The sequence below is a fragment of the Folsomia candida genome, unplaced genomic scaffold (assembly GCF_002217175.1).
Source record: "Folsomia candida strain VU population unplaced genomic scaffold, ASM221717v1 Fcan01_Sc034, whole genome shotgun sequence".
In the NCBI taxonomy this organism is placed as follows: domain Eukaryota; kingdom Metazoa; phylum Arthropoda; class Collembola; order Entomobryomorpha; family Isotomidae; genus Folsomia; species Folsomia candida.
In genome coordinates, this window is record NW_019091226.1 from 701,623 (window position 1) to 725,405 (window position 23,783).

General features: G+C 36.8%; 1 protein-coding gene across 1 annotated transcript; it reads right to left on the reverse strand.

Moving 5' to 3' along the window:
- LOC118439330 lies at positions 1-2,140 on the reverse strand. The gene is made up of 4 exons (XM_035860563.1): positions 2,084-2,140; positions 796-2,020; positions 296-432; positions 1-203 (listed from the first exon to the last, which is right to left on the reverse strand). The coding sequence occupies exons 1-4, from the start codon at positions 2,138-2,140 to the stop codon at positions 90-92; spliced, it is 1,533 nt and encodes a 510-aa protein (XP_035716456.1). The 3' UTR covers positions 1-89.
- Positions 2,141-23,783: the final 21,643 nt, after the last annotated feature.

Here is a 23,783-nt window from a genome sequence, read left to right on the forward strand (position 1 = left end):
GCAATTCATGGCGAAATTTGGCATTTTAAAGAGTTATTTTCGTATAAGCAAGTGTTAACGCCATTCCCTTAAAATATATTAGCACACAATCAAATTTCCTCATAGTCAGGATACGTCTTTCCCGAAAATATCTTAAACTTGGACACCGACATTTTGTTTGACTCCATGAATTCAAATATGTCTCTGGCAGATTCCTTGCTAAGCTGGAAGAAAAATAAGTAATAATTCTTTGTATGTATCACATTAATCAGCATTACGTAATTATGTAAATGGAGTAGCTTAATAAGTAACTTACATAAAGATCGTGAATTTCGACCTGGTCCATTCCATCCATCGCCAAAAGGAGTTGTTTAAACATGTCCATCTCGACCTCGGTCAAATCCCGTATCACCCAATCCCCCCAGCATTCCATAATTGTCAACGTTTTAAGCTCTGATGTTTAAAACAATATGGAAATAAAAGCAATTAGCATACTAATACAATAATACATAAACTATACGCGGGCCGTATTTATATAAAAATGATACACGTAAGAGGTGAGTCGCGTCATGGATCAAGCCGGTTAAAAAAACTGATCCGCTTGATCTGTTCGGATTCAGAAATTTATCGGGTTTTTAATGTGTAACCCGACTCACCACAGATAATGTAAATAGATACACAGTGTATCAAAATACACAAAGTAAAATTAATAGAGGGAGGGAAAATGGGGACCGTCAATTCTACTTTTGCATATGCTGCTTATCCAGGACAGCATATCACCTGATGCAATTACAATTTCTAAAATCTATCACTCACTTTTATACAATTGCACGCCATCCAACAGAGCCTTAATGACACCCATAATTTCTTTTGGGTACAAGGGCAGCCACAATTCCAAATGTTTCAACCCCACCCAACCCACACACGCCTTAAGAACACCGCCCAACTCCATCCCCTCCCCGTCGTCGCCTGTCCTACTGTTCGTACCCAACAGCAATCTCACCAGGTTCGGAAATGCAGTCTTCAATCCCTCCAAAAGCGTGCGATCATGCATTTCAAAAATCTTCAAAATCTTCACATTTCCAAAAACCTTCTTCGCGTTGAAAATAGTTTGCAAATATTCATGCAAACCTGCCGACCCTGTTCCGAACGTCTTCCCAATAACCAGCGTTGTCAGGGCGGGCATTCTTTGCAAGTCTTGCAAGACGTCGTCGCATTGAAAAACGTCGACCAGCACGTTCCGGTATTTTTTCAGTTTCGACATCTTTCCCGGTATCCGGAATTCTTGTCTATTCCAGTTTTTTGAATCCAGGATGGTGTCCATGTCATCGGATGCCCCAAAACCTAGGGTGACCAGTTGGTGGCCAATCTGATTCAGCATACGGGAGAGCTCGGAAGATTTAAAGCGATTGATGTGACGTGATGAAAGGTTATTCAGTGCGATGGTCAAGGAGTCAAGGAATTTTAATTTTTTCAAATTAAGATGCATTCCCCATGGGAGGGTGACCTCTCTTAAATTTTTCGACGCGTTGACAACCACCTGAGCAAAACTGGTAAGATTCCAAACCTGTACTTTTGATATGGCAGTAAGTACAAAAGATGTCAACTTTAGTTTGGGTGGCAGCGGTTCCATCAAAATTCTTTCGCGAATTGTAAATCCGCAAAAAATTCGTAGCTGTTGCAAATTCGGGCAGCAATTAGTCAAGACTTGGTGGATATATTGCAAGCTGTCGCTGTCGATGGAGAGCTCCAAAATTTGCACGATGTCGCTAAATTTGTCGCAGAAGAGGGTCACTCTGAAGGCGAAGTCGTCCGTCACTTCGGTGTGACACGAGGCCCTGATCCGTTTCGCAAGTCGGTCATTTAATGAGAAGCATAAGTCGAAAAAGGAATATGTGTTCTTATTCCGGTCAAACTCGTCGTTCAATTTTAACGCAAGTCTCGTATTTGGCAGGGAGAGGACCATTTCGTTCCAAAATTGGCAAACTAGTCGACAAGTTTTCAACGGGGTGGAGGTCTGTTTAAATATCTCCATCAAAATCTGGAAGTTTGCAAAGTAGTTAAGTCAAAAGTTGAAATTAATGTTATGGAATGTTTGGCTTACGATCGGATTATTTAGTGCCATTTCCTGTGGGGTTCTTTCCAGGGGTTGAGATTCCATGTTGACCACTGGGGAAATTTGGGGAGAGATACGGACAACCAAATTTTACTGTATTTTAAAATGTTCATTAATATTGAATATTGATAAATAATTGGATAAATATGGAAATATTATTTTGTGGCTCTATTTATACTAGCATTTCAATAGCAAAGAGTATTTATATGTAACTGAAAGGTCTTACCAATGTTTGAAGTTGAGTAATATGCAGATTTACGGGGTTAATTTATTTTAATTTACCTGAGGAAAACCAGACCAAGCGTTCCATAAAAGCATTTTCCATATTTCGCGATTGAAAGTGTTAAACTCGGGTTCTGGTGGGTATCCCGCACCATCGCGCGTCAGTGGCGTATCCTTCGCACCTTGTCGCGCTCACTCAATCATGCGCTTCATTTAATTATCTACACTGGGATGTTGGCTTATCAAAATACAAAAAACTTAAATGTTGGTACATCATTAGCCCTCGTTTGTTACGGCACTTGCCGTATAAGAACCTCCCTCAGAAACTTTGACCCCAAAAATCTTATGGTCCCAGCGTTTCCCTTCGGGCAACAGAAGCTGGAAATGTAGCTCTTCCCAAGTAGAAAAATCTGGCCTTTGGTTGTCCGAAGGGAAACGCTGGGACCACGAGTTTTTTAAAGATTTATGTGTATGTCAAAAAACCGCCAATTTTCGAATTTTGAAACTCTTGATGCATCAAAATGTTCGTATTCAAGGGGGAAGTCAAATTGCAAATGCAAGTATAGGTCTAACTCTTGCCCTACAGGATGCACATTGGCTTTCTCATTTTTTCCAATTTTCTTCCTATATTTTTATAGGGGGTGTGGTTGCACATAATTTAAGAAATGTTATGTTACATTTATCCTTGTATCCACAATATCACTTGCAATGTTTTGTATTTAATTCGATGAAATCGACGCGAAAGGGTATGTAACATATCGGTCATTTTACCTCACCTCCTTTAAAAAAATAACTAGCCAGAAAGAAATGTGAAATGTATTTCATTGCGACTTTTTTTATTCCCGCGAGCTTCATTTATGTTGACGAAGTTCCAGCTTTGGGACCGTGCATAGTGGATTTTCATGAATCATGAATCCCCGAAATATTCATGGATTTGGATTGTTTTGATTTTAAAACTTATCTCTCCAATCGCAATTGTGGCATTAAGTATAATTAATTAGTATTCAAACAAAATATGCCTTGTGCACGCTCCTTTTGAATAATTTTGTTCACAAAAACCAGTCATGCGTTCTCTTTGTTCATGAAAAGCTGTCATGTAAAATGTTTTGTAATAATAATATTTATGTGCTAGTCTCTTAAGCCTGCATTGCGGGCTCTAAGCAAAACGATTTTATTTAGTCACAGATACAAATGTCTGCTGACTAATACTTGCTGTCACAGCTCTATGGGTGTGACCACGAAAAACGTTCAACCACGACTCTAAAGGGTGTGACCACGAAATACGTTCAGTCATGACCATAAAGGGTGCGACCACGAAAAACCTTCAGCCACGACTCTAAAGGGTGTGACGATGAAAAACGTTCAGTCACGACCATAAAGGGTGCGACCATGAAAAACGTTCAGCCACGACTCTAAAGGGTGTGAAAACTAAAAACGTTCAGCCACGACTCTACAGGGTGTGACCGCTAAAAACGTTCAAGCACGACTCTATGGGTGTAACCATGAAAAACATTCAGTCACCACTCTAAAGGGTGTGACCACGAAGCACATTCGGTCGCGATTCTAAAGTGTGCCATTGTTCTAACGTTTTAAAAACGTTTAGGCACTTAAAGCAAAAGCCCGCCCTCTAGCGCTGAAAAACAGCCAACATCCGATAGGTGGCGCTGATAGGTAATTAAAATTTGTAAGGCACAGGTCAAGTTTCAACTATTCCGTGGGACACAGAGGTCACAGGTCAAGTATAGTGGATATGCCCAGGTCACAGGTCAAGTGTCAAGTCCGTTAAGTGTCAACTTTAGGGGTTGTACGCAGGTCGCAGCAAATGTCAAGTCCAGGGGGTGTGCCTAGGTCACAGGTCAAATGTCAAGTATAGTGGGTGTGCCCAGGTCAAAGGTCAAATGTCAAGTCTAGTGGGTGTGCCCAGGTCACAGATAAAGTGTAAATTTTAGGGGGTGTACGCATGTCACAGGTCAAATGTCAACTCTAGGGGGTGAGCCCGTTCATTTGATCAAGTCTCGGCAGATCCAAAAGGTGTGTTTGCTTGTTCTCGTGTTCGTCAACGTTTTGACACTTTAGCGAAAAACGCCCTCTAGAAACGAAAAATGCAACATAGTTCCCAAACTGCCGCTAGGTGACGTTAGCTTGGACAATGTGAGACACGTGTGTAATCAAGCGCCAAGTTCAACTGGTAACACACACACACACACCACTGCACAATTCTTGGTTTTGATTATCCAGGGTTTGCCTTACCCATCCTTACCATTAATAACAACCAAATTGAGGTTACAGATGGAAAAACTAAAATGAGAAAAGGCACTTTTTCCCATCCATCAAAAATTGGAAAATTGGAAAGCCTCTGTTTCCATGCAATTCAAACTAATTCAAAGTATGTACGTGTCCTGTGAAATTTAATTTATTGATCCTTGTTAAACCAATAATTTAAGCCATACTAATCGTTTGCTTGAATTTTTCGTGATTCAACAAAATATTAGTAGATGTTTTTTATACCCCAGTCAAATTCTGTACCACGACCATCAATGTAATAACGACATTCCTACCTTCAACAAATTATATATCTCTACAAGCAATTAGTTTACCTATAAATTCCTAAAATTATTACTTACAACAAGACTGTATATGTACATATGCCAAAAATAATTGGTTGGAATCACAAATTACCATGAATTACAAAATATTTCTCCAAAACAAATTTTTCCCAAGGATTTTATTCTTATTTTCGCAGTACCCACGAATATTCGCCTCAATGTGAAACTCTTCAAATTTTTCAAGAATCTCAAATTATTTATTTACCATGTACACGAAACTATTTTACAAATTAATTTACATTTCCGGGAAACTTTTCTCGTTGCTAGGTCCCCTTGGGATGAATTTTAACCCTTCCACCCAGAAATTTGTGGGGACGCCAAAATTGAGAAAATTGCAGCTGTACGGCTGCCTCTCTTTGACTTTGCAAATGATAATTTGTTGTTGGCGGACATACGAAGTGTTCACGGACTACCCGGGTGGCTCCTACAACCCGTCGTTTCATATCTGTTTCGGCTTTTCTTTCATCATGGTCATTGCCTGCTTTCCTCTCTGGTTACTCTACTTTAAGCAGGACGAGTTGAAAAATGGGATCAATCGAGCGATGAGATATTCGGTGCAGTTCCAAGGTGAGTAATTATTTGTGGTTATGATTTGTTACCCAATTAGTGAACCTACTCACGACAATATCTCAGCATTGAAACTTATTTAGCAGAACGCTCAGAAAATTTCCGCCGTGGATATTGCAAAACATGAATTCGAGAATTCGTAAATCTAGATACATATAAACGGTTCTGTTTTCAGACATTTATTTACATACATAGTTTCCTCACTGTTAGAAATCTGGTTATAAGGCAAGTATTGATTTCACGGTGTTAAAATTGCTAAAAATTTTCGAAAAATTGTGATTTTAATACTTATACTTCCAATGAGAATTGTGGCACTAAGCATAATTAATACATAATCCATACTAAAAACGTATATATACAAAAATGGTCATGACCACGCGTAATATTTCCATTGAAATTTTATCAAAGTTACAAAATGATTTCTTATCCCGTAGGAAACTGGATGCCGAAATACATTCCCGAAAAGTCCTTTTATTCCCGAGCTATCGATCTGGTTCTCTTACCGAACATCTTCTTTACCTCTTGCGGACCCTGGACTAGCTTCGGATTCTTCCTTATGGCTCCGGACACACCTGTTTTTGCGCATACGATACTTCCCAAAACCATGACGGAAACGATGATGGGATATCTGGCGTACAATGTCGCCTTAATGACAGATCTCTTCTTTTTCTTCGGCACTGCGGTCACCGTTTGGGGATTGATTCTGGCATTTGGCAGTTTGTCGGCAACGTTTGTCTGTAAGTTTGCGCATACATATCAGACATATTTCGCACGGATTTTTTAAAGGCAGCACTAAAAAAATCAAGTAACTATTTAAACAAAAACAAGAGTTAGTGTGACACTACAATATGTATTAGGGGCCATCCATAAATTACGTAACGCAAAAATCATCATTTTTTAGACCCCCCCTCCCCCTTCGTAACGTAACGTAAATTTGATTTCACCGCAGGTAATTTCTTTAACAGTAACTTGCAAAATTTTCATTTGTTCCAGGTTGTGTAGACAAATGTCGCTTTTATTGCTTCTATTTCTTTTAAATTGCTAGATAAATTAGAATTTTGCGAATTTCTTGTTCAAGAACAACGAAATCATATTCGACATCATCATATAAGAAATGGAAATTGTAAATCTTACAGGTCTCTCAACGTTTACCAAGACTCACAATGGAACCTTTTGTAAAGTTGCACCCGGAAAACTATCGTACGACCATTAATAGATGAGTACAATTCTTGACAACCATCATGCCTCCTAAGTGACCTCGTTGGGGCTCAGGTGATCGGCAAATTCCGATCAAATTCTCATCTTAAAGGTAAGGCTCAATTAATCGTGAAACTTACGTCGCACCATCGCCCTCCTAGGTCACTGTGGAGGAATGATGGTTCACAAGTAGGCAAGAATTTTGCTCTTCTTTTAATGTGAGCACCATAATGAAAAACGTATTTACATGCGTACACTGAAACCTTCTGGATGATATGAGTTCAATCCGATTTTTAATCGCGTTTATGAAATGCGTTACGTAACAAATTTGTTATACCCCCCTCCAGGGTTCGCTACCCCGGGTTTTTGTGGGTTGGGGTTTTTGCGGGTTTTTGTGGGTTTATGTGGGTTTATGTGGGTTTATGTGGGTTTTTGTGGGTTTTTCCGGGGTTTTTGTAGGATTTTGAGGTAGATTGAAACAAAATCCCTTAAACTACAACGTAGATCAATGCTAATTAACTTTTCTGCTTTATCTTGAAATTTTGAGAATTTTCATTTGCGACTTGAATTTCCAAATATCATTGCATATATCCAGATTTACATGTCAAACATAAATTTTCGATGTAACAGTCCAAATCAATGATAACGGTTAAAATTGCATGTTAAAATTGTATATAAAATTAGTTTATCTCTAATAAATAATTTTAGGAATTCTGGTTCAACCTGCCCAAAAACCCACAAAAACCCCAAAAACCCCTGAAAAACCCCAGGGGTTGGGTTTTTCTACAAAAACCCCGGGGTTTTCCAAACCCTGCCCCCCTCCCCCTACATAACAATTCGTAACGCTCTTCCCATGACCCCCCCTCCCCCCCTCTTGCGTTACGTAATTTATGGACGGCCCCTTACTTGATTTTTTAGTCCTGGTTCGAACAAGATCTGTGCGAAACATGTCAAGTGAAATACATGTGTATTGTAAGGTTCTATGCGTATTTTAATACATACATACATATTTTTTACATATATTAAAATAATACCCAGCGGAATTATTATGAATTTCTACAAGTATAACATTCAGTTGAATTTAGTTGGGAATTTGTGATGGCTAATGTTGTTTGTATGCATTTTTAAAAATATCTAGTTCCAATCTGCTCAATGATCGGTCGTGAGTTACAATTTCGGCCACAGCTTGAAAACCGAGAAAAATTACTGTCCAACTTTGTAAACGTTCACCACGAGTACAATTGTGTACAATTACTCCACCGAGAAGTCATGGATGTCATGGGATTCATCGTGCTGTACACACACGGCATGTTTGGACAATTTTGTTTGTACTGCAATTTCACCATAATCAAGGAATGGGACAGGTTGGACCTTCATTCGTTGGTATGTAAAAATAATAATGAGGGTATTCGTTATTTCGTCGTATCCTTGCTAGTAAAGTATAATGGGTTACGAAGAAAAACGAGGGGTCAAGCTTCGTAAAAATCGGAATCTTAGCCTGGGCCGTCCATGAACTACGTGGCGCAAAAATCACGATTTTCCAGACTACCCCTCCCCACCCCCTCTCCTATGTGTAACATGTGTAACTTAGGGATGATATCATTGCAGCCATTGACACTTACCCCTCCTCGCGTTACGTAATTTATGGACCACCCTTTCGATGCAAATACATACATGACGAAGTTAGAAAAATCTCGAAACCGTTGTAACTCATTTTGCGATACGAAGAATACTAAAATTTTAAAAAAATACAGTATTCGTTATTCCTTCGTATCCTTAATATCGTAAAATAGTTTACGAAGAGAAAACAAGAGGTCAGGTTGCGTAAAAATCGTAAGCGTAGTAACGCGATTTTCGATGACAAAATCTTATGACGCTTACAAAATTTCGTAAGCGTCATAAGTTGTTTTACGATACGAAGAATACTAAGGATGCGAAGAAATAATGAAGACCCTCAATGAATAAAGGTATAGTAGTGATATGACAAACTAAAATTTTCAATACTCGTCATCTATATGTATCTATTTGGAAATACCTTAAATAATAATTCGTCTTCAATTAAACAGTTACTCTTCACCGTTTGGACCCTAACAACGCAAATCATGTGGGGACTCGCTTTAGAGATTGGGGGAAGACTTGACTCCAATTTGAAGAAAATACCAAAATCTTGGAAAAAGATAAAAACCGAGAGTCCGCAGGACAAAAGGCTTATTACACAAGTGCGCAGGTCTTGCCGTCCCCTGAATTTTGGAGCGGAGGGAATATTTTCCATTAAACGGAACACGATACTGAAGTTCCTTCGGGGCATAGTTAAAGGAACATTTAGAGCATTGCTTACAATTGGGAAATAATTCAGGGAAAAATTTGTAATGAATAAGAATGCAAATCTTCATTCAATAGTGTTCTCAAGGTTCGACCGAAATCTTTGCCGGCCAGGCACACCGACAAAGATTTCGGTCCAACCTTGAGAACACTAGCATTCAATAATTTTGTGGCACAATTGTCATTAGCTGAGGTACTGTCCGATTCTACAGCATGGTAACAAGGTATCTTCTGAGGGTAACAAATTGGCTTCGGTATCGGTAATGTTTTTATTACAAGAGCGTTAACATAGGAGGCTGCACATGATTTAGCCTCTGTGTATGTACAGTATGTCACTTTATTGTATGTAGATGCAAGGCATGCATGCATTATATAAATCACAAATACTCTACAACTGGTTAATATTTCAAATTCGTTTTTAGACCAATTATTAGCAGTATTTCATACTACATTCGTGCAAAATTTCAAATGAATTGGGCTAAAACTGATCAAATTATTGATATTTAAATGTCAAAAAGTTGCAAATTACACGCCACAAAATTGTAGATGCAGCTGATCCTGAGTTTAATTACGATAACGACCCAGTCTTTCAGTCTACATACAAATTTTGTTCGGGAATGTTTATATAGGGTAAGAACAGTTGTTTATATTGTCAATAGAAAATATTTTGTAGAAATTTTATTTTAAATTGTTACGTAACAACGAAGTCAATCTAGAATTTCGGGCGGAAAATGTCGTGAGTTATTAAAAAGGGCTAAGTTCTGGAACAATTTTCGGAAAACATGAAATTCCACAAAATATTGTCCAAAATGAAAATGGATCGAAACTTTTGTGAACCTTCACGACCGGGGGCAAAAACGCAGTATATCACCATGTGATGACACGGAAATTATAAGAACGGTGAGCATGGTCCTCCTCTGACCAGAGTGTGGTGGAAGCAAGACGAAAGTGCGAACAATAGATTTCTGTGAATAATTGTTAAAAATAGAGATATCAAGGAAAACTTGGCTGTGGGTACATTTAGTATGTGGTGTGAAACTTTCGAATTCTTGCCGGAATTCAGTGGTTTGAGGCAGTTTCCGTTAAAACGGGATAGTAGCATTGAAATGTGTCGTTAACATCGTGACAAACGAGGCTAATCTTGATTTGCTAAAAATAAATCTTTGTCGTTTTGAAACAAAATCGGACTTTGGTCAGCGATTTTTCTTCCAACATGGTGAGTATTATCTAAATATTTAAAAATCTTCTCAAAATGCTTCGAGGGTGATGGAATAAAGGTATTGGGTTGGGGTTTTCAATCCCCTGACCTCAATCCGATCTAGCATTTATGGGGGACCCTGAAGCGTCCTGCCGCAAAACGGAAACCGACAAATCCAACTTCTCTGAAAACCATAGCCACAAAACATTGGTGTAAGATCGACCAAAGTGTCACTGATTGATTGGTAGATTCGTGCTTAAGACGAATTCAAGCCGGTATTGCCGCTGAAAGTAGGCAGCAACATATTGAATGAGCGGTTCAGCTGCATCTACAATTTTGTGGCGTACAATTTGCAATTTTTTGACATTTAAATATCTATAACTTCATCAGTTTTAGCCCAATTCATTTGAAATTTTGCACGAATGTAGTATGAAATATTGGTAATAATTGTTCTAAAAACGAATTTGAAATATTAACCCGTTGTGGAGTATTTGTGATTTATATAATGCATGCATGCCTTGCATCTACAATAAAGTGACATACTGTACATATCCCGAGCCGCAACCTAAGCGTTGAAATAGTACTCAAAAAATAGTACTTCAGTATTACCGAAACGCAACGCTTTGTGTTACTGATGCGGGTACTGAGGAGAGGCGCTTATTTGGTAACGAAATGTGCCATTTATTGGGTGCCGAAATGTAGCAATATTTCAAGGTGTTGATTAGCTACCTAAAAATCTTACAAATAAGTGCCGATATAAAGTTACTATTTGGTGCAGAATATATACTTATTTATCGTTACCGAAAAACAGTCATTCAGACAACAATATTTCATTACTAAATATTTATTAACTTGCAGTTTTATAATTTCTTACATACGAATTAATAACTAGCATATTTATAATGATAATGTATAGTTTCTCCCATTTGTTTCAAATAAATTGCACAACGGTATGATTAAACTCTTTTTTCCACAAGGCAGAATCTTTTCCAGAATCAGAAGTGAAGCGAAGCTGCAGATCAAATTGATGTTTAATTATGGATTTTAGAATGAAGTTAACCGTTTTGGGAGCATCAGTGTCTCCATGACCGGATAGCAACAGCATCTGTAAAAAACAAATGGTCATATTTTAATAAAATATAAGAGCACAACTGCTTTGTGGATACTTAATGCTTAATTTACTAAATACCTGTTCATTGAAAATATCCAGATTTTTTTTTAATTTCATCAAGTCTTTTTAAATCTTCTGCACTCCTAAGTGGCCATAAGTGCCATTTGCTGTCCTGGATTGTGTATTTCCAGAATTAGTACTGCGAAGAAGCATACCTTTGACTTCGCGACTTTCTTGAGTTGATTTTGTAAAGATACAGCTTGAAATCCTATAATGCATATTAAAATAAAATTTTATGAAATACGTCAAAAAACGCCATAATTGTAACACATTATTAATCAAACGACTAACCTCTAAGTTTATTTATCAGCGTTGTCAGCTTCTGATCTTCAAACGTTATGTTAGGTGGAAACAAATTTGTCACATGAACATTTGCTTGGTCTTCGCCTACAAAAATCGAATTGCTTTCAGCTATATGATTTACATTTTGAGTGGAATCTTTTTCACTACTATCTACGTATAATTTACGCTTAAAAGTTTTTTCCTTTGATATCAGCTGCAGAAAAATCATCTGCAACAAATATAAATAGGAAATTTAAAGAACCCTGAATTGCTTACCGTAACTCTTTTTAAATTCAACTTCCCAAATTGGCCAATTTGGATCATGAGTCGAGCTTGAATCCTTCTGAATCTTGCGAAATCCTGTGGGTAGATTTATTGGAAATGGACACTTCTAAAATCCACTTGGTACTACTTCAATAGTTTTGTCAGAGGGGAAATATATAACTGAAAAATTTTTAAGTTGCGACATTTTAGCAATGTCTGAAGGCACGACTTGAACGAATGGAGAATATAAATGTATGTAGGTATGTTTGGCGGTTTTTACAGCTTACACAAAAACCAATGCCTATTCGTCACCAAATCAGTACCGTGAATAAATACTAGTATGTTCACATTTTTTAGGTACCCATTAAGTACCTCTTTGGCAATGAGGAATCGGTAGCACTTTATCTGCATGTAGAAGTTACAAATGTTGTAACGAAATATAAACGCTTAGCAGAATACCGATAAATTGTTGTTGAAGTGGTGCATATTTTAAATGGCTAATCGTTACAATGAAAAACAAGTGACATACAAGCGTTGAGCCAGTGCATTAATGTAAGGTAACTAAAAATGATACCTTGATCAGCAAGGAACTCATACCTATAAAGGGTCACCTTAATATAATTGGCAAATCATCGCATTTCGTCGGCAATTTCGTTGGCAAATAAACGCCTTTTGCGGCTCGGGATATATGTGTCACCCTTGAGCTATAAATAATTACCGCAGCGGTAAAATTGTTCAGTATGTAGTGTAATTTTAGTTGAAGAATTGTGCATACGGAAGTTAAGACTATTATCTTCGATAATTTTCGTTTTTGTGAAATCGTTGTTAGTGATGCAGCTACTCTTTGAAAACATTCAAAACTAGAATCGAGGTGGGTTTTAATTGTATTAATATTAATATTTATGCGTCTTTATTTATAAGTCTTTTATGACTACGTGTACATACCTATGTAGGCACCCACCTTGTAAACTTTTCGTAGAATAATATTTTAGAGATCTCACAAGCGATATTTATTGCGGCTTTTATATTTCTATGCATATTGAATACGAGTTCAATAGCAATTTTTCTTTAATTATGAACTTTATCCAATGCAATGAGATGTAGTTTCATTAGCTCTTGCGAATTTATGTCATTATGACGTCTCGTATCATTTGTACAAAAGAATAAAGTTTCAAATGCGTTTTGTAGTATCTGTAACGAATCTCCAGTATTTCATAATCCATTGTATATTTTTTGCTTCTATCAAGTTGGGTATAGTTAATATACCGTGTGAAATTGGCAGGCTGGTCTAATGTAGTTGAAGTGATATTTGTCGTAATTTTAATAAATTTGCGCTTGACATTTCTTGATGCTGAATTATATATCGATGTAAGCGATGTTTTCACTCATGATGGCCTATTCCATCATGAGCAACTTTCACTTTTATCAGCGTATTATTAGACTTGGATGTACACATATGTATTGGGCAAGAGAGAACATATTTCGTCCCTCATTGTACAGATCGTGTCTTCTTTGGACAAGCTAGTGAGCCTGTACAAGAAATGTGACTCGTGTCAACAGTTTCATATGCTCTTTTCGTATTACTGGGGATTCATAAAAAACAAGTAAACATTTATAAAATCTCTTTGACAGTTTCTGACTTACACAATCGTACTTTTACATTAACCCATTCCTAAAAACTGATATTTCAGTTAGTTGATAAGCATTTTGGTTTAAAATAAAACCTTAGACAAAAAATCATAAACGAAAGGGAAATTTTCACTGCCCATATTATTCTAGCATATGTGTATACAGCTCAACATTTCAATTATAAAAATATTGGTCAAACATTTTCGGTTCTCTCTTTCACGGAATCACCAGCAAGTTAATGCAAAGGTTTGGTTCCGCCTTTTCTTACCAAATTGGAAGGCAACGAAAACAGGAGAAGGAAGTTTTTAGCAGAGCGTAACCAAAGTTAAAGGAGAAAGGAAGAACGTTAGTGATACTAAATAGGTTTGCATGAAGGCGATATCCTTCGTTCATAAATTTTAATAGATTTGTATCTATTTTTTCATAGATGATATGATAAAACCAGTTCTGGCGGTATTCCTTGTGCCTTATTGACAGGTGATGTATTACAAATTCTTTTCAAATTTTCAAATCTTTTAAATTTTCAAATTCCGTGGAGAATAAATCAATTTTTACAAATCGTGATGAATTAGACGACCAACCATTTAGCTGCAGCACCGCTACACTACTACATGCATTCAAATTTGAGCAATTGTTTTAAAATAGCAGGGTCACACAGGATTTAGAGTTTGATGAACTACCTCAGTAATAAGAAAACGATAAACTCAGCAGCACAATATTGGTTTGCTAAATACTCGTGTAGATAATATAGTTCCTTGCGAACAATGACACAGATTCTAGCTTGCCCGAGAAGTCTTCTCACGGCACAAAGACCCATCTTAAAATTACACCAATCCTAAAACCACACTGTATTTGTGGAAAATTTGTGTCACCAAACTACGTACCAAAACTTGGGATTAATTGGCTGCAAAATTTACCAACTGACGCATAAGTTTGTACATAAGCTCAACAGTGTGCTTTCACAATCACATTTGTAAAATTCGTGAAATGATGGACTTAACAACTTTACCAGCAGATCATCGGCCTTGACACCAAATAGAGAAGAGTTAAAAATTCTGTTAATATTACATTATTATATATATTATTATATATATTATATATATATTATATTCTATATTATTATATATTATTATATATATTATTATATTATTACAAATTCTTGAATGCATTTCTATATAATACTAATAACTCTAATTCTATAATTCTACTACTGGAAACTAGCTTATCTTTACCTTGTAAAATGTGCTAATCAATTTACTTTTGACTGTAAAATGGGCACACTATGTACGTGTAAATGTTGTTGAGATGCTCTCCTATTTAATAATCTCCCTCCGCATGTAAAATCCTGAATGCGGCATGACCTTTTCCGTAGACGCCTGTGCAACGACAGACTGATCATGGTACCGCCACCAACTTGTCCTGCCACAGAAAATAGTGCCAGGCTTCATCCAAAACGCTTGATGTACACCGCCTCTTGCTGCCTGATGGAGCATGAACATCAACCGCGACCACGTCCATAATCAATTTAATAAACAACCATCCCTCAAAAAATTATATATCTGTCCGTAGATAGTTTTATTTTTACCATTAAATCGTTAAAATTATAACTTACAAGACTACATACAAATGTATTTGTACGCTGCTATGAATAATGTTATCCTTGTAAAAAGTAAATGCACTCTTAAGTCTGAATTCAACAGTAAATGCGATCTACATTTTGTATTAAATAAACTAAACCCAGAGTAACGTTAACTCGATAAAGGGTAAAGTTTAATCTGGATTGAGCATAGTTTACTTAATACAAAATTTAGACTACATTTACTGTTTATGTATACGGGTAGCATTATTTTTAAGAGCATATGAATGATACGAGGTCAATAATTGACGGGAATCACAAATGACTACAATTACCTTAGTAATTTGGTCGCTGCTGAATACCAGCTTCCAGAACTTTTCCTAGCTACTTTTTAAAAAATGTCGCCACAGTACCCACCAATACATACATAATTTCAAGGTGCGTAAGAATTTGTATGTATTCACATACTATACATACATACTTATGATTTAATACTCATCCTCAATGGTGGGCGGACATATGTAGATGGTAGTCGGTCAGTTTGGCGAAAACACTTTGGCGAAAGTTTTTCGCCAAAAAATAATCCAGATAATACCATATGGATCTCAATATTCTCGGTACATGCTAACATTCTTCACTCAGGAACTCCTAACCGAATATCTTTGTACTGTCAATTCCTCGTACCTAGAATTTTGCTGAAGGCTGGCATAACAAGTTCCAGAAAAGAATTAGGGTTTATAAACCGCTTATCTGGAAATTTATGTATTGTCTACCGCGGGAGCTAAATTCTTGAGAATATCCTTCATAAGATAGATAAAGGTACTGTCCACCCAAGGTTGCAAAGGAAAAAAATATAGGAAATTGAATCACTTTGTTCAAAAAGTTATGAAGTTACGGCAAGTACAGGACCCGGGCGAGTTATGAAAAATTTGTTAATTGGTTATCGAAGCACTCCAGACTACAAGTCTTAATTTTATTTTATCTTACAATATACGAATTAATTGTAATTTGTGCGATTTGACATAAATAAATGCGAAATTTTAATTTCGCCAAATGTACTTTAACGAGTTTTCCACTTTCGCCAAATGCGACAATAATTTCGCCATTTAGTACATTCATGACAATTTTTTACCACATTTTTTTTTCGCCAAACTGGCTTTCGCCAAACTGACCGTCAATCATGTAGATATGTGATATCATAACTGTGTATTTAGTTTTTGGTGCAAAGTAATAACTTGCACGAAATAACGAAGAAAGTATTTAGTTTCTTGTCGTTATTTCGACCTGTCGGAAATGCGAGGTGCAAGAAACTACTTGCCGCCTCTGTAAATAATTTCGCGCGTTTTCTTTCACCCTGCGTTTCTTCCGCTTCTTTCTTTGACGTGAAAGAAATTTAACAAATCTGCACGACGCGAAACAATTTCAGTCCTCGCGGATTTCTTAAATCTCTATGAAGCCCGTTATTGGGATAAAACGCCAAATTGCCGGATAAATGGATAAATTTTAGAACAAAAAACTTTATTTTTCAGCAAATATTTTGCGCAATCTCACCGGTTTTGTCACTATTCACGCACAATTTGTTGAAAAGTTGTCCTGATTATGCCTAAATGTTGCTCACACTTACTAATTATGCATATATCTTTCATTATTCCGAAGAAATATGGATGCCGAAATACATTCCTGAAGAGTCCTTTTACTCCCGAGCAATTGATCTGGTTGTCTCGGCGACCATTTTCGTTACCTCTTCTGGACCTTGGACAAGTTTCGGATTCTTCCTTATGGCTCCGGACACACCCGTTTTTGCGCATACGATACTGCCAGACACTATAACGGAAACTATCCTCGGATACCTGGCGTACAATGTCGCCTTAATGGCGGATTTTTTATTTTTTCTCGGCACTACGGTGACCGTTTGGTTCATTGTTCTTGCGTTTGGCAGTTTGTCGGCAACTTTTGTGCGTAAGTGCATAAACATATGTAAATAATTTTGAGACGAATCGTCACCCGGGGAGGTATTATTGTGCTCTATTTTTGGGTAACGATTTAAGACACGTTTTATCACCAGAGGGAGATAAGCCAAAGAACTCGTGTATCAACACACGTGACGTCGTAATTTAAAAAAAATGAACATTTTTATCTGATAATAAGATCTTTTTACGTGACAGTATTGAATTTTTTAATTGACAACGTCACGTGTGCATGAGTGCATTTGACTTGTCTCATCCTGGTGACGAAAAAAAATAGAGCGGCTTGCGAAAAATACGGGGGGAGGAAGTTCACGTGCCCCTTTGTTTTCGCCCTGTGGAGGAAAAAGCGAGCAAATTTAATCAAAAGTTGAATTTTGCCGCCAATATTTTTCCTCCTACGGTAAGGATTCCACTCCTCATTAATGGAAGGACGAGTGTCATATAATTCCTAATTTTTTGTAGGATTTTTTATAATCCTGGATTTCTAAGAGTGTATAATTCTATTGAATTGATGTAATTAGGGGTTTTTAAGTTTAATATTTTTCGTATTTATCTAGTTCCAATCTGTTCTATTATCGGTCGCGAGTTGCAATTTTGGCCACAAATTGCAAACCGAGACAAATTACTGGTCGATTTTGGAAACGTTCACCACGAGTATAACTGCGTCCAATTGCTCCACAAGGACGTCATGAGTATAATGGGATTCATCCTGTTGTACATACACGGCATGTTTGGGCAATTCTGTTTGTACTGCAATTTCGTCATTATCAAGGAATGGGATAGAACGGACTTTAATACGATGGTAAATAGATTTTAAAAATGTTTAGAATTAAATCTGGGAACGTCCACACTTTACGTCATCAAAAAGATGGTTTTGGGTCACCTAGAGGATTCGGAAAACCTCTGAGTTATGCTAGAAAAAAAGAAAATTTTGTTTCAATCCGCCTCAAAATTTTAGAAAAACACCGGAAAAACCCCCAAACAAACCCAAAAACCTCATCCCAAAAAAACCGGGGTAGGATACCCTGGTCACCTATCGTACCCGTGTCAGGCTTACCATGAGCAGGATAAGGCAGGGGAGGTTGGGGGGTCTAAAAATTTACCTTTTCTGATGACGCAATGTACGGACGTTCCCTTCAGGTTCTTCTGGATGATGATTTACTAGTTCGCAGATCAATTTTCAAGCCAAAATGTTTTGCAACTGTTTTTCTTAGTCAACGATGTGAACTCATAATGAGTATCCCTAATGTCTTTAAATGACAATTTCTAAAATCTACTCAGATTTCATGGCATTTGTGATAAGACGCTAAGGTTGTGCATATAAATACTTCGGAATTCTGTTCCTGGAAAAAAATAGTTAACTAGAATATTTCCCAGTGATTCATAATGTCACAAATGTATACATATAAACTACTTGTTTCCAAACATTTGCAGTACAAACAAAACATTAACTTTACATTAGTTCGATAAAAACTGTAGTTATCTCAAAAACTTGAACGTGAATTAAATCGATTTTAGAAATTTCTACTGAAATTCAAATTTCGAATGGTATGTACATATGTCATCCAGAAGAACCTTAAAGAATAATGTGTCTTCAATAACAGTTGATCATGACCACGTGGACACTAACGTTGCAAATTATGTGGGGAGTCGCGTTAGAGGCTATGGGAAGGATTGACGCCACCGAAGAAAATACCGAAATCTTGGAAACACATAAAAACCGAAAGTGTTCTGGACAAAAGGCTGATTCCACGAGTACGCAAGTCCTGTCGTCCCCTGGATTTTGGAGCGCAGGGAATTTTTGCCATTAGACGGATCACTATACTAAAGTTCTTTCGGGGCATTGTTAAAGGAACATTTAGAGCCTTGCTAACAATTGGGAAATAACTTGGGGATAAATTATATGTACGGAAATGAAATCGAAATGTAACAAGTGGTAATCCAATACGGGAAAATAATGTATACATAGTTATGCCATTCTATAGGAATATGTATGCTTGCAAAAAATTTATATTGCAATACACAAGTGAACAAGCTTACCAGAGTACAAATTTTAGATATAGAAACATAGTGAAGAATCTAAATTTAGTAATGTCATTTAAAGAGGTGAACTCTCTTGGAATGTACTGCAAAACCCACCCAACAAAATAATGTGAATTTTAGAGTGTAAGTTTCAACATTATAACGGTAGAAACCTCGAGGAAAGATACTTGTAATAATCATCACATAGCCTGATGAAGCTGAATTATATTGCGAAACGCGTCGCTTGGTGAATAAAACTCAATCTTTGAAATCGGTTGGACTTGTTCCCTTCTCACATTTCAAATTTTGGATGAAAATTTCATGTCTCATATAATCCCATAAATGGGGTATCGCTGGAAAGGTCTCGGCAAGTGGATTCAGAATATATATATGAGGTCTGGGACCGCTCCCTGCAAGTCTAACGAGCAATGAACGAAAATCTGCAGCTGTCCAGAATTTAACACAGCAGTGGATTAGGAGCTAACACGGTAGTACGAATGGGAAAAACTCAAAAATATTCTTCTGGCTCTATTTATGTTTCAGCTTCCTAACTCAAAATGTAACGAACAAATCTTTGTATTACGAATCCTACCCAAACTCACAAAAATGGCCATAGCGGATAGTTGGGGGCAACTTTTTCCAAGATTCTTCTTGTATTATACACTAATTGTATGCATGATGACCTATTTATTTTTGATGGAAATTCGAAAGCAAAAAATCCAGCTGCCATAATTCACCTATTTGGAATGGATACCGTCAAGATATTTTGATACCCCTACCTGTCCTATATTGTACGCGACCATGTCCATAATCAATTTAATAAACGACCGTCCTTCATCAAATTATATATCTCTACAATCAATTAGTTTCGCATTAACCTTTAAATTATTACTTACAAGACTAAATGCATACATATGTATGTAGGACAATACATAATTGAAACCACAAGTTACCAATTATTTTTTTTCTATTTTATGTAGCAGTGCCCACCAATATTCGCACTAAGGCAAATATTCAAATTTTCCAAAAAACTTACTTTATTTTCTTATTTAAAATGTACACGAAACTATTTTACAAACTAATTTACATTTCCGGCAAACTGTTCTCTTTGTGGGGTCCCCTTGCGATGAAGTTTGACATAAATCTACACTTGACATTTCTTGATGCTTACTTACGTATTCATGCAAGCGATATTTTCACTCTTCAAAATCTATATAGTCCTGCTTCTCTTAAGATTAATTGTCACCTGAGAACGGAAAATATGGCTTCATGCGCTGGTATCAACGCGCATAACTCAGTATCAGAGCTACGTACAACAGCTTACAAATTAACATTCTAAGGAGGGGAGCTTGCGAGGTTGATAATAACAGATCTTGATGCCCTTTGGATATGTGGTAGGGTCCCATGAGTGAACTAAAACCCTGAAGTGGTTTGACTCCATGGCCCCATTTGCGCCCGCCACACCCACTCAAAAATGTCCAAAAAACGCTTTCACTCCAGTTTTCACTCATTCAAATCCACGCCAAAAATCCAATTTTACTCGGATTTTGAAATTTCTTTCACCATTACACTCCCAGATAGTTGCTTTCTGCAATCCAATATCAAACTCAATTTTTTCGAAATTTTTAGTATTTTTAAAAATTGCAATTCTGAATGAGGATTGTTGTAGTAATCAACAACGCAAATTATGCCTGCGAAATAGTCATCAGCAAAATTGAGTTTGATATTGGATTGAAGAAAGCAACTATCTGGGAGTGTAATGGTGAAAGAAATTTCAAAATCCGAGTAAAATTGGATTTTTGGCGTGGATTTGAATGAGTGAAAACTGGAGTGAAAGCGTTTTTTGGGCATTTTTGAGTGGGTGTGGCGGGCGCAGATGGGGCCATGGAGTCAAACCACTTCAGGGTTATAGTACACTCATGAGACCCTACCACATATCCAAAGGGCATCAAGATCTGTTATTATCAACCTCGCAAGCTCCCCTCCTAAGCCTGCCCACTGTTATATGCATCATGGTAAAATGAGAAACCTAAAAATGTAAAAAATATCTTATAACAAGCAAATCACATTTCCTCTACTTCCTGGAGTTGTTACATAATATAAACAACGAAATTCCTTTTCCCAAATGCACTCTCCTCTCATACTATTGATCCTTATCATTGCCTTTACTTAACACAATCCGAGAATCCATACATGATTAGATCTCAATTTCTAAATACATTAAACTGCACGTACAGGTTGAAGGTTTCTTAAATGGAAATATGTCTTGGAATCTAGTTAAGTTGGGCATGCAATTAAGGACAATGTACCCTAGATTTGCAATTAAAAACAAATCTTTAATATTAAATGAAATTAATATTATCTATAACAAAGATACAAACCCTCTATGTAGCATATGCCAGTCTGCAATTGAAGATTTATATAATTTCATATGTATTTGCCCATGCTACAACTTAATCCGCAAAGTACTTAATACCAAACTTGACCAGTGTCTTCCCACAAGTAGAAACGATTTTGTAAGTTTTCTAGGCCATTTTTAGATGAGACTAAATTAAAATGTATTAAGCATTATTTGACTCAAGCTACTGAGGTGAGAGAAGCCTATAATAATACTGATGTACTATTAGGCTAATATTTAATACTTAAACTAGGCTAAACCAATATCGAAATAGTAATATCTCTATATATTTAAGCAAATTTATGAAACTTTTTTGTATATGATTGTAAACGCCGTGGCCACATCAGTCGAGCACTAATAAATTTACCTACCTACATCTCAATTTCAAACTCGTCAATAATCTCCACTTTTTTATGAAAAAAGATAATGAATGGCATATCATTTCTTGCACATCAACAAAATATTTAATTATTAATCCCGTCATAAGTATTTTGAAGGCGAGAAGGGGGAAAATAAGGATGCAAAACACACTGACATACCATACCTCATATCTACCTATACATATGAAGTTTGACACCATAATACTTATTGATCCTACATACATGAATATCTATGTATCATGACCATGTCCATAATCAATTTCAGCAAATTATATACCTGCCAGTAAATGGTTTCGTTTTTACCTTTTTAATCTTACAATTACTACTTATGGAGATTATACATAGGTATTTTTGTATGCAGACTTTTAAAAATAGTGTTACCCTTTTGATCAGTAAATGCAGTCTTAGATTCTGTATTAAGCGAACTAAATATTTGCGTAAATTCAATCCAGACTAACATTAAGTTGATAAAGAGTGAAATTTACTCTGACTTTGGTATAATTTGCACAATACCAAATTTAGGCCGCATTTATTTTTGAAAGGGTAACATTGTTTTTAGGAATGTAAATATGGTACGAGGCCAATAATAACGGGAATCACAAATTACTACAAATTATCATGAATATTACCTTCCAAAGCTTTACCCAGCTACTTTTTTTTTAAACTTCGCCACAGTCCGCACCAATATTCCCCCTAAGGCAGAACATTTTCTCATAAGCTTGAATTTTTTATTCACATATTTACTTACCATGTATACGAAACTATTTTACAAATTGATTTACATTTCCGGCAAACTTTTCTCTTTATTGGGTCCCCTCGGGATGAAGTTTGACCCTTCCACCCAGAAATTTGTGGGCACGCAAAAATTGAGAAAATTGCAGCTATACGGTTGCCTCTCGGTGACTCTGCAAATGATAAATAATTGTTGGCGGACACACCAAATCTACACGGAATACCCGGGTGGTAGTCATCACCCGTCGTTCCACATCTGCTTTGCTTTTGGGTTTACCACCGTCATGGCTTCGTTTCCCCTGTGGTTAGTCTACTTTAAGCAAGAGGAGATCAATACCGGGATGAATAGAGTGCTAAAATATTCGGTGCAATTTCAAGGTGCGTGATCATTTGAACAATTAAATAAGTACTCAATAGTGGGCGTATTCACCAGTGGTCGCGGAAGGGTGCACGGGAACATGGGAACATAACTGTTATGCGATATCCCCATCATCCTCTCATGTTATAAATCCCTTCCTCCCATGTCCTACAATGTTAATGCTCTCATAGCTTCCGCGGCAACTGGAACCCACGAAAATATATATTTAGTTTCGGGGGCAAGTAACCATTTTCAAGAAGTAACGGGTGGAAAGTGGTTATTTTGGCATGCAGGAACTGAATACCAAACTATTAATTGTACTAATATAGACATGAAAATATTATCATATATGTACCAATATATTTTTCTTGCCGAAGGAAATTGGATGCAGAAATACATTCCTGAAGAGTCCTTTTACTCCCGAGCCATCGATCTGGTTCTCTCTGTTTGCATTTTCTTCACCTCTTGCGGACCTTGGACAAGTTTCGGATTCTTCATTTTGGCTCCAGACACACCCATTTTTGCACATACGATACTGCCAAAAACTATGACGGAGACGATGGTCGGATACCTGGCGTACAATGTCGCCTTATTGGCAGATCTTTTCTTTTTCTTCGGCACTGCCGTCACAATTTGGTTCTTGGTACTTGCGTTTGGCAGTTTGTCGGCAATGTTTGTGTGTAAGTTTTTGTATGTACATACTTAAATATGCTGTTAAAAATCTGGTATAGTCAGGCGTCTATAAATATCTCGGTATTAATTTGCTACCACTTGGTATTAAAATTACATATGCATAT